The 17,009-nt window shown below is 41.3% G+C and overlaps 1 protein-coding gene across 5 annotated transcripts; it reads right to left on the reverse strand.

Annotated features, from left to right (window-relative positions):
- Positions 1 to 263: 263 nt before the first annotated feature.
- On the reverse strand, positions 264 to 16,744 carry LOC145877563 (uncharacterized). 5 transcript variants are annotated; one of them, XM_082973414.1, is made up of 8 exons: positions 16,361 to 16,744; positions 13,645 to 13,666; positions 13,246 to 13,305; positions 12,439 to 12,741; positions 10,017 to 10,094; positions 6,030 to 6,059; positions 5,696 to 5,757; positions 264 to 786 (listed from the first exon to the last, which is right to left on the reverse strand). In XM_082973414.1, the coding sequence occupies exons 1-7, from the start codon at positions 16,412 to 16,414 to the stop codon at positions 5,744 to 5,746; spliced, it is 561 nt and encodes a 186-aa protein (XP_082829540.1). In that variant the 5' UTR covers positions 16,415 to 16,744; the 3' UTR covers positions 264 to 786; positions 5,696 to 5,743. The 5 variants fall into 5 exon arrangements, with proteins under 5 accessions (XP_082829540.1, XP_082829538.1, XP_082829542.1 ...); XM_082973412.1 differs by having other exon boundaries at positions 5,696 to 5,770; positions 16,361 to 16,741; XM_082973416.1 differs by having other exon boundaries at positions 10,044 to 10,094; positions 16,361 to 16,739.
- Between the last annotated feature and the right edge of the window lie 265 nt (positions 16,745 to 17,009).

The following is a 17,009-nucleotide window of genomic DNA, read 5'->3' on the forward strand; positions in this document are numbered from 1 at the left end:
CCCCTCTGTGCCTCCCTCTCTCTACCCCCCTCTGTGCCTCTCTCTCTGCGCCTTTCTTCCCCCTCCCCCCTCTGTGCTCTCTAACTGTGCCTCTCTCCCCATCCCCCCCAGTGCTCTCTCTTCCCTCTGTGCTCTCTCTTTCTGCGCCTCTCTCTATCACGGCCCTCTCTCCCCCTCCCCCCCTGTGCTCTCTCTCCCTCCCCCCTCTCTGTTTCTCTCTGTTTCTCTCTCTCTGTGTCTGTGTGTGTGTGTGTGTCTCTCAATTCAATTCAATTCACTTTATTGGCATAACGTAACAATGTACATATTGCCAAAGCTTATTTTGGATATTTACAACATGAAAATAATAAATCAAAATTGTCAACGGGACAACAGTAACAACAATAACCAAGGGTCAAAATAACCATACATTAAACAATAAGCATACAGTAGAGGACATGTGCAGGTTGATTGGTCTGTCAGACACTGTCCCTCATCTTATGGCAGGCAGCAATGTAGTGCGCTGCCAACCCCCAGCTCTCTGCGTCTTTCCCCCAACAGGAAGGGTAGCCTCTCACCAGAGAGGTCTTTGAAACCTTGAATAAGGGTTTCAAATTTGGGGAAATTACACTCTCTAATTGTTTTATATTTTTCACATTTTGTCATGAAATGCAGCTCTGTCTCATGTTCTGCCCCCCTCCCTCTGTGCGCCGGAGAGGGGGAGCAGTAGACGTGACAGTCTTTAATAACTTTAAATGGGTCTGGTGTTCCTCTGAGTGGACTTCTGAAGTTGACACTAGACAATACCTGTAAAGACAACCACATGAAAGACGTCACTCAAATACATCTGCCAAAAGAGAACACATCAATGATACTGTATATTTCAGTCATACATACAGTTGAAGTCGGAAGTTTACATACACCTTAGCCAAATACATTTAAACTCAGTTTCACAATTCCTGACATTTAATCCTAGTAAAAAGTCAGTCTTACATCAGTCAGGATCACCACTTTATTTTAAGAATGTGAAATGTCAGAATAATAGTAGAGAGAATGAATTCAGCTTTTCTTTCACATTCCCAGTGGGTCAGAAGTTTACATGCACTCAATTAGTATTTGGTAGCATTGCCTTTAAGTTGTTAAACTTCGGTCAAACATTTCGGGTAGCCTTCCACAAGCTTCCCACAATAAGTTGGGTGAATTTTGGCCCATTCCTCCAGACAGAGCTCGTGTAACTGAGTCAGGTTTGTAGGCCTCCTTGCTCGCACACGCCTTTTTCAGTTCTGCCCACACATTTTCTGTGGGATTGAGGTCAGGGCTTTGTGATGGCCACTCCAGTACCTTGACTTTGTTGTCCTTAAGCCATTTTGCCACAACTTTAACTTCCTGACTGATGTCTTGAGATGTTGCTTCAATATAGCCACATCATTTTTTGCCCCTCTTGATGCCATCTATTTTGTGAAGTGCACCAGTCCCTCCTGCAGCAAAGCACCCCCACAACATGATGCTGCCACCCCCGTGCTTCACGGTTGGGATGGTGTTCTTTGGCTTGCAAGCCTTTCCCTTTCTCCTCCAAAAATAACAATGGTCATGATGGCAAACAGTTCTATTTTTGTTTCATCAGACCAGAGGATATTTCTCCAAAAAGTAAAATTTTTGTCCTCATGTGCAATTGCAAACCATAGTCTGGCTTTTATGATGGTTTTGGAGCAGAGGCTTCTTCCTTGCTGAGCAGCCTTTGTCGATATAGGACTCGTTTTACTGTGGATATAGATTCTTTTGTACCCGTTTCCTCCGGCATCTTCACAAGGTCCTTTGCTGTTGTTCTGGGATTGATTTGCACTTTTTGCACCAAAGTACATTCATCTCTAGGAGACAGAACCCGTCTCCTTCCTGAGCGGTATGCCAGCTGCGTGGACCCATGCTGTTTATATTTGCGTACTATTATTTGTACAGATGAAGGTGGTACCTTCAGGCATTTGGAAACTGCTCCCAAGGATGAACCAGACTTGTGGAGGTCTACAATTTCTTTGAGGTCTTGGCTGATTTGATTTTCCCATGTCAAGCAAAGAGGCACTGACTTTGAAGCTAGGCCTTGAAATACATGCACACCTCCAATTGACTAAAATGATGTCAATTAGCCTATCAGAAGCTTCTAAAGCCATGAATTGTCCAAGCTGTTTAACTTCTATGGGCTAGGTGGGACGTTAGCGTCCCACTCTATTCAACAGCCAGTGGAATCGCGTGGCGCGAAATACAAATGCCTCAAAAATGCAATAATTTCAATATTTCAAACATACGACTATTTTACACCATTTGAAAGATAAGACTCTCGTTAATCTAACCACATTGTCCGATTTCAAAATGGCTTTACAGCGAAAGCAAAACATTAGATTATGTTAAGAGAGTACATAGCCACAAATAACCACACAGCCATTTTTCAAGCAAACATATGTCACAAATACCCAAAACACAGCTAAATGCAGCACTAACCTTTGATCTTCATCAGATGACACTCCTAGGACATTATGTTATACAATACATGCATGTTTTGTTCAATCAAGTTCATATTTATATCAAAAAACAGCTTTTTACATTAGCATGTGATGTTCAGAACTAGCATTCCCACCAAAAACTTCCGGTGAATTTACTAAATTACTCATGATAAAACATTGACAAAATACATAACAATTATTTTAAGAATTATAGATACAGAACTCCTTTATGCAATCGCTATGTCAGATTTTAAAATATATTTTCGGCGAAAGCACATTTTGCAATATTCTGAGTACATAGCTCAGCCATCACGGCTAGCTAATTTGACACCCGCCAAGTTTGGGGCAACCTAAACTCAGAATTAATATTAGGAAAATTGGATTAACTTTGCTGTTCTTCGTCAGAATGCACTCCCAGGACTGTTACTTCCACAACAAATGTTGTTTTTGTTCCAAATAATCCATAGTTATGTGCAAATATCCCCGCTTTGTTCGTGCGTTCAGGTCACTATCCAAAGGGTAACACGTGAGCGCATTTCGAGACAAAATAATTCAAAATGTTCCTTTATCGTACTTAGAAGCATGTCAAACGCTGTTTAAAATAAAATTTTATGGTATTTTTCTCGTAAAATAGCGATAATATTCCAACTGGACAATGCTGTATTCTTTCAAGAAGGATAAAAAATGGCGAGGTCTCGTGAACGCGCATTTGCCATCTCTTAGCCACCAGGCAGTCCACTCAGAAACTGTGCTCCTGTTATCTGCCCGGAGACAGGAGACGCGTCAATCCGCTTTCTGAACGCTTTAGAGAGCCAATGGAAGCCTTAGAATGTGCTACATAACCCCACGGGAACTGTAGTTTCGATAGAGAAGGAAAGGGAGAACTACAAAATCGCAGACAGGCCACTTCCTACTTGTAATTTTCTCAGGTTTTTGCCTGCCATATGAGTTCTATTGTACTCACAGACACCATTCAAACAGTTTTAGAAACTTCAGGGTGTTTTCTATCCAAATCTACTAATACTATGCATATTCTCGTTTCTGGGAAAGAGTAGTAACCAGTTTAAATCGGGTACGTTTTTTATCCGGCCGTGAAAATACTGCCCCCTAGCCCAGACAGGTTAAAGGCAGTCAACTTAGTGTATGTCAACTTCTGACCCACTGGAATTGTGATACAGTGAATTATAAGTGAAATAATCTGTCAGTAAACAATTGTTGGAAAAATGACTTGTGTCATGCACAAAGCAGATGTCATAACCGACTTTCCAAAACTATAGTTTGTTAACCTGTTAGGGCTAGGGGGCAGTATTGACACGGCCGGATAAAAAACGTACCCGATTTAATCTGGTTACTACTCCTGCCCAGTAACTAGAATATGCATATAATTATTGGCTTTGGATAGAAAACACCCTAAAGTTTCTAAAACTGTTTGAATGGTGTCTTTGAGTATAACAGAACTCATATGGCAGGCAAAAACCTGAGAGGATTCTATATGGGAAGTGGCCTGTCTGACAAGTTGTTGTTAATCTTGGCTCTTTTTATTGAAGACTGAGGATCTTTGCTCTAACGTGACACTTCCTACGGCTCCCATAGGCTCTCAGAGCCCGGGAAAAAGCTGAACGATATCGAGGCAGCCTCTGGCTGAAACACATTATCGCTTTTGGCAAGTGGCCGATCAGAGTACTATGGGTTTAGGCGCGTGCCGAGTCGACCCCATGCTTTATTTTCTTTCGTCCGTTTACCTAAACGCAGATTCCCGGTCGGAATATTATCGCTTTTTTTATGAGAAAAATGGCATAAAAATTGATTTTAAACAGCGGTTGACATGCTTCGAAGTACGGTAATGGAATATTTAGAATTTTTTTGTCACGAATTGCGCCATGCTCGTCACCCTTCTTTACCATTCGGATAGTGTCTTGAACGCACAAACAAAACGCCGCTATTTGGATATAACAATGGATTATTTGGGACCAAACCAACATTTGTTATTGAAGTAGAAGTCCTGGGAGTGCATTCTGACGAAGACAGCAAAGGTAATAACATTTTTCTTATAGTAAATCTGACTTTGAGTGCTAAACTTGCAGGGTGTCTAAATAGCTAGCCCTGTGATGCCGGGCTATCTACTGAGAATATTGCAAAATGTGCTTTCACCGAAAAGCTATTTTAAAATCGGACATATCGAGTGCATAGAGGAGTTCTGTATCTATAATTCTTAAAATAATTGTTATGCTTTTTGTGAACGTTAAATTCACCGGCAGTGTTCGGTGGGAATGCTAGTCACATGCTAGTCACATGCTAATGTAAAAAGCTGTTTTTTGATATAAATATGAACTTGATTGAACAAAACATGCATGTATTGTATAACATAATGTCCTAGGGTTGTCATCTGATGAAGATCAAAGGTTAGTGCTGCATTTAGCTGTGGTTTGGGTTTATGTGACATTATATGCTAGCTTGAAAAATGGGTGTCTGATTATTTCTGGCTGGGTACTCTGCTGACATAATCTAATGTTTTGCTTTCGTTGTAAAGCCTTTTTGAAATCGGACAGCGTGGTTAGATTAACGAGAGTCTTGTCTTTAAAATGGTGTAAAATAGTCATATGTTTGAAAAATTGAAGTTTTTGCATTTTTGAGGTATTTGAATAACGCGCCACGGGATTAAACTGGCTGTTGAGTAGGTCTCTAACTTCCTGCATGAAATCTTCTCAGGTTTTTGCCTGCCATATGAGTTCTGTTATACTCACAGACACCATTCACACAGTTTTAGAAACTTTAGGGTGTTTTCTATCCAAAGCCAATAATTATATGCATATTCTAGTTACTGGGCAGGAGTAGTAACCAGATTAAATCGGGTACGTTTTTTATCCAGCCGTGTCAATACTGCCCCCTAGCCCTAACAGGTTTTAACAAGAAATTTGTGGAGTGGTTGAAAAATGAGTTTTAATGACTCCAACCTAAGTGTATGTAAACTTCCAACTTAATCTGTGTTAAGCATTTCACTGTTAGTCTACAGTGGTTGTTAACAAAGCAAGTGACAAATACAAATTGATTTGCTTTACAGCTCAGCTTAGAAGCAGATGGCAACAAACAGTCAGGTGCACAGGCTAAGTGACTGTATAAAAATCCAGCAAAATGTGTTAAACCTGTATTGTCCTATAGAAAGGGACATTTGTTGAGCCAGTAAACCCTGTATCACCCCCGCCCCTTGCCTGCTTACTTACTTGATTTGGTCTGGCTTCTGTAGTAAGCGACAAAGATGACGGCAGCTGCTAACATGCCAATGCTGATCATTGCTCCTTTGTATAAGCCCCCAGTGCCATCAGAGATTGAAGTGGGAGAAGAGGACAAGGAGAGCAGTTAAGCACAAAGAAAATGAATCATCTAACACTGATATACACTTCTACCCATTGCTGATCTTCAGATATGATTTGTAGAATGTCCTCTACAAACAACAAAGTCTCTCTCGCACACACAACCACATCCAAGTATTCAGAGATTGTATCTTTATTCTCGGTGCACACGAGCTGAGCATTGCTGTGGGTTTTCTTTACTCACCACCATGCCCAGCAAGACCTCTGACTCCACCTGTTAAAGACAAACACTTTTACAACACCCAGACTGCTGATCAGTGTTATAGAATTTGCTCATGTAACGGAAAATAACCATGAGATATGTTTTCTTTAAAATTGTTTGAATATTGAATTAAAACAATGCTGGAGCAATCTGTAATGACAGTACAGGAATGATTACATACTGTACCTTCAGAAAGTATTCACACCCCTTGACTTTTTCCAGATTTTGTTGTTACAGCCACTGGCCTACACACACACACACAATACCCCATAATGTCAAAGTGGAATTATGTTTTTTGAAATTGTTACAAATCAATAACAAATGAAAAGCTGAATTGTCTTGAGTCAATAAGTATTCAACCCCTTTGTAATGGCAAGCCTAAATAAGTTCAGTAGTAAAAATGTGCTAAACAAGTCCCATAAGTTGCATGGACTGTTTGCAATAATGTTTAACATGATTTTTTTAAATTACTACCTTGTCTTTCTACCCCACAAAAAACATTTTCTGTGAGGCCCCTTAGTCAAGCAGTGAATTTCCTTTCTAACTCAGTTGCCGGAGAGGAAGGAAACCTCACAGGGATTTCACCATGAGACCAATGGTGACTTTAAAACAGTTTTAGCTCAATGGCTGTGATAGGAAACAAACATTGTAGTTACTCCACAATACTAATCTAAATGACTGAGTGAAAAGGAACCTTTACAGAATATGCATCCTGTTTGCAACAAGGCACTAAAGTAACACTGCAAAAAATGTGGCAAAGAAATTAACTTTATGCCCCAAATACAAAGCATTGTGTTTGGGGCAAATCCAACACAATCACTGAGTACCTCTTCATACTTTCAAGCATGGTGGTGGCTGCATAATTTAACCATGGAAAAGTTGACTGGGAATATGGCCGAATACAAACAGTGTAGTTATTCCCTCCGCAATGCAATCAAACAAGTGAAATGTCAATATAGACAGAGTGGAGTCGCAATTCAACGGCTCAGACATGTGACAGGGTCTACAGACAATAACAGACTACAAACAGAAAACCAGCCACGTCACCGACGTCTTGCTTCCAGACAAACTAAACACCTTCTTTGCCCGCTTTTAGGATAATACAGTGCCACCGACACAGCCCGCTACCAAGGACTGTGGGCTTTCCTCCGTGGCTGACGTGATTAAGACATTTAAACGTGTTAACCCTCGCAAGGCTGCCGGCCCAGACGGCATCCCTAGCCGTGTCCTCAGAGCATGCGCAGAGCAGCTGGCTGGTGTGTTTATAGACATATTCAATCTCTCCCAGTCTGCTGTCTCCACATGCTTCAAGATGGCCACCATTGTTCCTGTACCCAGGAAGGCCAAGGTAACTGAAGTAAATGACTACCGCACCGTAGCACTCACTTCTGTCATCATTAAGTACTGAGAGACTAGTCAAGGATCATGTCACCTCCACCTTACCCGTCACCCTAGACCCGCTTCAATTTGCGTACCGCCACAATAGGTCCACAGACAATGCATCACACTGCCCTATCCCACCTGGACAAGAGGAATACCTATGTAAGAATTCTATTCATTGACTACAGCGCAGCGTTCAACACCATAGTACCCTCCAAGCTCATCATTAAGCTAGGGGCCCTGGGTCTGAACCCCACCCTGTGCAATTAGGTCCTGGACCTCCTGACGGGCCGCCCCCAGGTGGTGAAGGTAGGAAACATCTCCACTTCGCTGATCCTCAACACTTGGGCCCCCTCCTGTACTCCCTGTACTCCCTATTCACCCATGACTGCGTGGCCATGCATGCCTCCAACTCAATCATCAAGTTTAGACTACACAACAGCAGTAGGCTTGATTACCAACAACGACGAGACAGCCTATAGGGGGGAGGTGAGGGCACTCGGAGTGTGGTGTCAGGAAAACAACCTCACCCAACAAAAGCATATGATCGTGGACATCAGGAAACAGCAGTCCTCAGGGTTTCGCCTGCCATATCAGTTCTGTTATACTCAGACATTATTTTAACAGTTGGAAACTTTAGTGTTTTTAACCAAATCTACCAATTATATGCATATCCTAGCTTCTGGGCCTGAGTAGCAGGCAGTTTACTTTGGGCACGCTTGTCATCCGGAGGTGAAAATAGTGCCCCCTACCCTAGTGATGTTAAACGCTAGCAAAACCAAATGTATGCTTTTCAACCGTTCGCTACCCGCTCGCCCGACTAGCATCACTACTCTGGACGGTTCTGACCTAGAATCCATGGACAACTACAAATACCTAGGTGTCTGGCTAGACTAAACTCTCCTTCCAGACTCATATCAAACATCTCCAATCCAAAAATCAAATCTAGAAATCGGATTTTTATTTCGCAACAAAGCCTCCTTCACTCACGCCGCCAAACTTAACCCTCGTAAAACTGACTATCCTACCGATCCTCGACTTCGGCGATGTCATCTACAAAATAGCTTCCAATACTCTACTCAGCAAATTGGATGTCGTCTATCACAGTGCCATCCGTTTTGTTACCAAAGCGCCTTATGCCACCCACCACTGCGACCTGTATGCTCTAGTCGGCTGGCCCCCGCTACATATTCGTCGCCAGACCCACTGGCTCCAGGTCATATATAAGTCTATGCTAGGTAAAGCTCCGCCTCATCTCAGCTCACGATAACACCCACCCGTAGCACGCGCTCCAGCAGGTATCTCACTGGTCATCCCCAAAGCCAACACCTCCTTTGGCCGCCTTTCCTTCCAGTTCTTTCCTTCCAGTTCTCTTCTTCCCTCACTAACTTTAAACATCAGCTATCTGAGCAGCTAACCGATCGCTGCAGCTGTACATAATCCATCTGTAAATAGCCCACCCAATCTACCTACCTCATCCCCATATTGTTTTTATTTACATTGCTGCTCTTTTGCACACCAGTATAACTACTTACACACCATCATCTGCTCATCTCACTCCAGTGTTAATCTGCTAAATTGTAATTACTTTGCTACTATGGTCTATTTATTGCCATACCTCCTCATGCCATTTGCACACACTGTATATAGACTCTTTTCTATTGTGTTATTGACTGTACACTTGTTTATTCCATGTGTAACTGTGTTGTTTCTGTCGCACTGCTTTGCTTTATCTTGGCCAGGTCGCAGTTGTAAATGAGAACTTGTTCTCAACTAGCTTACCTGGTTAAATAAAGGTGAAATAAAAAATAAAATCATAGTAAGGACTAGGGAGTTATTCCTTTTATAAAAAGTAATGGAATAGAGCTAAGCACAGGCAAAATCCTAAAGGAAAACCTGGTTTAGTCCGCTTTCCAACAGCCACTGAGACAAATTCACCTTTCAGCAGGACAATAGTGGCCTGGTTACAGTTTTGACTTAAATCTTGACAATCTATGGCAAGACTTAAATGGCTGTCTAGCAATGATCAACAACCAACTTGACAAACCTTGAAGAATTTAAAAAAGAATGTAAATAGTGTGCAAAGCTCTTAGACTTACCCAGAAAGACACAGCTGTAATCGCTGCTTCTAACATGTATTGAATCATTATGTAAATTTGATATTTTTGTATTTCATTTTTAATACATTTGCAAAAAATATATTAAACATGTTTTTAACCTTGTCATTATGGGGTATTGTGTGTAAATGGGTGAGAACTTTACTTTATCCATTTTGAATTCAGGCTGTAACAAAATGTGGAATAAGTCAAGAGACATGCACTTTCTGAAGGCACACTTTCTGAAGGCACTATACAACAGAGGGCTGGATAAGCTAGGAAATGCTCATAGGAGTGACTGGTTTGAGACACTGCTATAAAAATGGTTACACTATGCTCTAACCTTAGCCCTAATCCTTAGTACAATGTAAGTACAATGTACCAATGGTTAATTACAATACTTGTTACACTATGATTACAGTAATAATTAAACTGTAATAAGTGCACTAATGTAAAGTGCACTATATACACACACGCACATTTGTTTACTTACTAGGAAACTCACAAATACTGAAATTACTGTTGTGTCCAGCGTGACCTACAGCTCTAGACGCCGTCAGTCTAGGGCATGCTGAAATGAGAGTAAAGAAAGCTTAAAGGAGTGACCTGTTGTGCAGATGGTACAAATGGTTTATGAAGACATTATTAGGGGGTCATACATGCCTATTATGAACTGGGTGGTTTGAGCCCTGAATGCTGATTGGCTGACAGCAGTGTTATATCAGACTGTATACCATGGGTATGACAACATTTATTTTTACTGCTCTAAATACATTGGTAAACAGTTTATAATAACAGTAAGACACCTCAGGATTTGTGGTATATGGCCAATATACCACAGCTAAGGGTTTTATATGGCAAGTGTGCCTTCGGAGAGTATTCCGACCCCTTGACTTTTTCCACATTTCGTTAAGATAAAATAAAAATCCTCAGCAATGAACACACAATACCCCATATTGTTTGCTAATTTATTACAAATAAAAACAAATACCTTACTACATAAGTATTCAGATTCTTTGCTATGAGCTCAGGTGCATCCTGTTTCCATTGATCATCCTTAAGATGTTTCTACAACTTGGAGTCCACCTGTGGTAAATTCAATTGAATGGACATGATTTGGAAAGACACAAACCTGTCTATATAAGGTCCCACAGTTGACAGTGCATCTCAGATCAAAAAACCAAGCCATGAGGTCGAAGAAACTGTCCGTAGAGCTCAGAAAAAGGATTGTGTCATGGAACAGATCTGGGGAACAGTACCAAAACATTTCTGCAGCATTGAAGGTCCCCAAAATCAGTAGCCTCCATCATTTATTAATGGAAGAAGTTTGGAACTGTCACGTCCTGACCATAGTAAGTTGTTATTTTCTATGGTAGAGTAGGTCAGGGCGTGACAGGGGGGTTTTCTAGTTTAGTTTTCTATGTTGTTATGTTCTAGTTTTGTATTTCTATGTTGGGTTGTTCTAGTTTTTGTATTTCTATGTTGGGCTTTGTTTGAGATGATCTCCAATTAGAGGCAGCTGGTCCTCGTTGTCTCTAATTGGAGATCATACTTAAGTAGGGTTTTTTCCACCTGGGTTGGTGGGAGATTGTTTTTGAGCATGTGTATGTTTACTCTGCGTCACGGTTTGTTGTTTTTGTCATTCAGTTTATTTATATGTATTGCATAGTTTCAGTGTAAATAAAATGTGGAACGACACACACGCTGCACTTTGGTCCGCTCATTCCTACGACAGCCGTGACAGGAACCACCAACACTGTTCCTAGAGCTGGCCGCCTGGCCAAACTGAGCAATCGGTGGAGAAGGGCCTTGTTCAGGGAGGTGAGCAAGAACCCGTTCTGTCACTGACAGAACTCCAGAGTTCCTCTGTGGAGATGGGCGAACCTTCCAGAAGGACAACCATCTCTGCAGCACTCCACCAATCAGGCCTTTATGGTATAGTGACCGGACAGTAGCCACTCTTCAGTAAAAGGCACCTGACAGCCTGCTTGGCGTTTGCCAAAAGGAACCAAAAGACTATCAGACCACAAGAAACAAGATTCTCTGGTCTGATGAAACCATGATTAAACTTTTTGGCCCAAATGCCAAGTGTCACGTCTGGAGGAAACCTGGCCCCATCCCTACGGTGAAGCATGGTGGTGGCAGCATCATGCTGTGGGGATGTTTTTCAGCGGCAGGGACTGGGAGACTAGTCAGGATCAAGAGAAAGATCGGAGCAAAGTACAGAGAGATACTTGATGAAGTCCTTAGCGCTCAGGAGCAGGTTCTCAGACTGGGGTGAAAGTTCACCTTCTAACAGCACAACGACCCTAAGCACACAGCCAAGACAACGCAGGAGTGGCATCGGGACAAGTCTGAATGTCCTTGAGTGGCCTAGCAAGAGCCCGGACTTGAATCCGATCGAACATCTCAGAAAATAGCTATGCAGCGACGCTCCCCATCCAACCTGACAGAGCTTGAGAGGATCTGCAGAGAAGAATGGGAGAAACTCCCCAAATACAGGTGTGCCAAGCTTGTAGTGTCATACCCAAGAAGACTTGATGCTGTAATCGCTGCCAAGGTGCGTCAACGAAAGTACTGAGTAAAGGGTCTGAATACTTGTGTAAATGTAATTTTCCATTTTTAATACATTTGCAAAAATTGCTAGAAACCCGTTTTTAGCAATTTTAGAATAAGGCTGTAACATAACAAAATAAGAAAGAAAAGTCAGGGGGTCTGAATACTTTCTGAAAGCACTGTAAGAAGAGCTCTTAGGTATGCCCCAGCCATGGTATATTGGCCATATATATCACACCCCCTCTTGCCTTACTGATTAATTATAACAGCACCATGCATTAGACATTCAGTGTCACCAAGATATGGTTTTGGTTCTTTCCCCCCCATGTCATCCTAAACCGTCTCAAAGTGGTACTCACTAGCTTCAGTGTAGGAAAATGAGTTGCCATCACCATCCTCCAGGTCCAGTTTGAGATCCTTGGGCATGTCAAGGCAAACAATGTAGACCTTGCGGTCCTCAACACATGGCACACACTTCCCAGCAAAGGGAGACGAGGTCAGGGAACAGCCAAGAAGGGCAGACGTTGCAGTACTTTGCGTCCAAATTTTGTCATCTCTCATTGAGTTGAAAATCTTTTTCACATCTTGACATCTCTCACCGTTGCAGGTGAAACACAGAGACAAGTTGCTCTGAGCTGTAGAGAGAGATGTATTCACACCACCTGGGGGAAGACGTTTACTTTAACAGAGCATTTGGAGACTTGGACCTCATCAGGCAGCTCATTACAAGAGACAAAAAAAAAATGTAAATTGTGAGGTTTTTGTTTTACATTTATAATAAAAAACATTTACACCACAACTAACAATATAACTGTATAATTTTAACTAAATGGTCTGAAATCTCTGGGCGCCCTATAGCAGAGGCCTGGTAAACAGCTAGACAGAGGTATTTTTCCTTATTGTTGACTAGCTAGAGCATACTGTCTGGCTGATGTTTCAAGCTCTTCAATTTGGCACCCCTTATATAGGCTTCCTGTAGAGAACATTACAGGAATATTCCAGCCAGACAGTATGCTCTAGCTAGTCAATAAGGAAAAAGACCTCTGAATATTTACAAGGCCTCTTCTATAGGGCACCCAGAGATATTACATTATAATATTATTACACTGGTTGAATATATTATGTCAAAAAAAGCAACTTCAATGTCAATAAACATGACAACTCACCTGTGGCATAAGATTGTGACACCAGTGAAACATGCCATGCTACTGCGCAGACAAATATAACTGAAATAAAGCAAACAAGAGCTAATGCACATGGGTTTATGGAGTTACTGAAACAAGCCCATCTTCAATAACCATGTCAGCTTATTGGTAAAAAAAAAAAAATACTATTTAAAAAAAGCTGAAGAAAATGTATGCAATGCATTGAAATTAAATAAGAAAATCAAGAAATGAATCTCAGCCTATAGTGCTTTTTTACTATAGATCACAACAAGTGGCAGGACAGGGATCAACTACAGTACATGCCAATTAGTCAGAGGTGATGATGCGTATTTAAAGCTCTGGTGAGAAATCTAAGACGGCAAAACAGAAGTCGAAATACTGAGAAGTGTGTTCACTTACCTCTCCAATCCATTTGTTTGAGCTGTGGAGAAAAGGATTAACATTAATTTGTTATATAAAATTAGCCTACTACATTATCCAGCAGGTAACTTATCCAGCAGGAATATTCTCTGTGTTACATATTAATCGCCATAAACCTCTACAGATATCCAGGTTTCCTTTCCGCATACCCCAGACCCAGGGGCGGAAATCCCGGGGGGGACACGACCCCCCCATCCTGGGAAAAATATGATTTGTCCCCCCCCCAATATATCACTGTAAACATAACTATGTAATTTAAATAATACGCAATGAAAGCAAATTTGCTGATTATACACTTAATAGCTCGTTTTTAAGTTTCAAAAGATTGCGACCCCCCCCACCCTTTGCCGCACAATGGTTTGATCCACTGGCAGTTCCTTAGTTGGCAAGGTAACAGAGGGGTCGTGTCTACTGTCTGAAAGGCACTCAATGCACGTAACTGAAGTGAGGTTAATCCAGTCAATCGCACCATAGCAATGTTTTGTTTTATGTTGGCAGGGTTCACACACACTCTAGTTGAATTTGCAGAGCTAGCGCACAAATATTAACTATTAAGCTAGCTAGTACCTATTCCATTTATGTGGCGTCGTCAAAGATGGAATCTTTGCTATCGTCAATTTATTCCAAGATTAGTGCTTCAAACTCCCTGTGATAAGGTTAGCGATAAACTGAAGTCCAAACTGAACAGAACTATACTCTCTTCTAACATCGTCTTAAATATATGTAATGGTCACGTTGCAAAAGCTAAATTGTCGCAAGGAAACTTTTATTTATTTTATTTCACCTTTATTTAACCCGGGTAGCAAAGATTATAGCAAACACCACTGAAATGGAATTGGTGCTCGCTAGCTTTGCAAATTCAGCTATTGTTGGAAGCCAGCCAATATGAAACAAACTATTAAATTGCAAAAGGTTGCAGCATATGTTGTGTAAATGGTGAACTCATACAGCTGTCAACTCGTCACTGCAATCCGTTTTAGATCGAACCCAAATAGAATGATAGAAGCCCATCTCCTACTGTAAATAACCTACACACTGTGTGTGTGTGTGTGTGTGTAGCCAGCCAGGTAGAAAAATGACAGAAAAAAAATAAAAAAAATTAAACGGACATCAGAGTATTTTTCAGTACACCAAAAGGCAAAGTAAGAACCCTAGTAGCCTAATATCTCAAAGACTAGTTGATAAAATGTTCATAAGAAAGAAATGTAATTCTAATGGAAATGTTTCACAATGATGTCATTAGGCAGAGCAGGCCACAGATGGCACACAGACAGCAGAGTTGGGGACAGATATGCAGGGACAGACTGGCAGAGACAGGGAGTCTCAGGTAAGTTTGTTGAGTCTTTGTTTGGCAACATTATGAAAGGTTCTCAATTTTTTGGACCTGTAAAATAGGAACATAATTGGAAAATGCCATGGATACCCCCACTCTTAACTTAAACTGGTGACTGAACTAAGATTTGTTAAAGGCAATGGTATTGCTGTTGTGATTAGTTGTGTAGTTTTGGGTACCGGTAGTTAGGAGTACGGCAAACACCTTATTTCTTTGGTTCCTCAATCTACATTTACCATATTACAATGTAGGCTATGTGTTACAGCACTACTTTTGGTGTCCCCCTCAGGAATTGCTCTTGAGAAAATTTCATGTAATTGTCCCCTCCAAAGTTGATATCAGATTTTCGCCCCTGTATACAATACCAAACCATATATGGTATAGTATCGCCGTTATATTTGAATTGAGGAAGTGTGATCATAATAATTAAAATATTTTAGCGATCCGCAGTAGAAGACGTCCTAAATGCCCCAGCCTACAGATGTGACCCAAACAGCACACTTGCACTTGATATGACCTTTTAAGGCTATGGATGAGAAAGTAAACTTGTCATTTCCAAGCGTTTAGCTCAGTTGTATGCTGCTTTTCGATCTATTAACAACAAGGTTTGCATTAAATAGCCAAATAAATCATAAAACAATATTGCGCATATGTTCAATTCATTCGCACAAAACGTATTAAGCATTCACTGTGAAAGTAGGCCCTTCATATATAGGCTTTGCGCAGCACTTCGTTAAATTGATCGAAACAGTTATTTTCTTACGCAGACCGCGAGTAACACCTGTCAAACTTTGACATTTCCCTCAAAACACAGGAATATCTATTCGCACGGGACTAGTAGGCTACTATCAGAGGATTTACGTGTTTTCCCCCCAATAAACAGTAGGTTATTCTGTCTGGAATTGGTACTCTTCTGCCGTGTAGAAATTACCGGCATGGCAGATCCGGACTAAAATTACAGATGTGGTGTTTTGTGCTCGTGCAAATAATGACGTTATCCGATCTCCCCTAGTAAAACTAATCCCGTTAATCTAAAAGGTGACATTTTATGGTGAAGAAGTACTTCTTCAAACTCACGTGCCGCCTATGTATGTCGGCATTTGAAGCCAGCCTTCTTGTTACTTGATTGCGTGTATTGTTTCATGATGCGCTGTATGAGCTCGCCACAAGTAAATTACTACATTTATGACGTTGAGTAGTGCCGTTCCATAGACCTTTAAACCTAATATATTGTTGTGATAATGAATGGGTCATTTGTTTGTTTTTGGTGTACCCCACACACACACACACACTTTACCATACCCTAGGTTTAGCTGAACTGACGCCACTGACTTCCACAGCTGATTTCCGCTTTAACCTTACCTGTGTTGCTCGGAATTTTCCCGGTTTCTGTATCTGTCCTCGCAGGTTGAACATTACGATTTCTGCGTGTCATGTTCTGTTCAAGATCAAACATTCGTGACTGCTAATAATAATGTGCGGAATGGAGCAAATGGAATGGCATTAAACACCTGGAAACCATGTGTTTGATGTATTTCATACCATTCCCCTGAACCTGCTCCAGTCATTACCACGACCCCTTTCTCCCCGATTAAGGTGCCACCATCTCCTGTGGTGTGATGGGTGTGTGGTGTTGTGCTGTTTCTCGGAATTGAATTCCTTCAGCAACAATTTCTTCAGAAATCCACAAGATAATAGAAACTCAGTGTATCTTACACGGTCAAGACAGACTCCACTAAAGACAGGATGTCCAGTTTCCAGACTCCCCCTCCTCCTGCCAAAAGGGTGGGAGGGTGGATGAAGTGTAGATACATCAAAGATGATGGATAAATAAGATTGAGTGATTTGATTAGCTCATGTGCAGCGCCTGTGAAATTGGTGACTGATTACTTCAGATTTTTAGTTTGAGGAGGTATTCTTGTTCTGACTAATCTGTAAGAGTTGTACAGTAAGGATATGATATGAGGTTTTATTGTTATTTCAGCGGTTGCCACGTCTTCCCTGCTACCAC

Source organism: Salmo salar, chromosome 03 (genome assembly GCF_965601325.2).
Source record: "Salmo salar chromosome 03, fSalSal1, whole genome shotgun sequence".
Classification (NCBI taxonomy): domain Eukaryota; kingdom Metazoa; phylum Chordata; class Actinopteri; order Salmoniformes; family Salmonidae; genus Salmo; species Salmo salar.

Coding starts and splice junctions, on each gene's coding strand:
- LOC145877563 (XM_082973412.1), bottom strand. CDS start 16,414: ATGTTCAACCTGCGAGGACAGATACAGAAACCGGGAAAATTCCGAGCA. Junction 10,095..12,438: donor ATTTTCCTACACTGAAGCTA/GTGAGTACCACT, acceptor CTCTCATTTCAG/CATGCCCTAGACTGACGGCG. Junction 6,060..10,016: donor CAGTATTTGTGAGTTTCCTA/GTAAGTAAACAA, acceptor TGTCTTTAACAG/GTGGAGTCAGAGGTCTTGCT.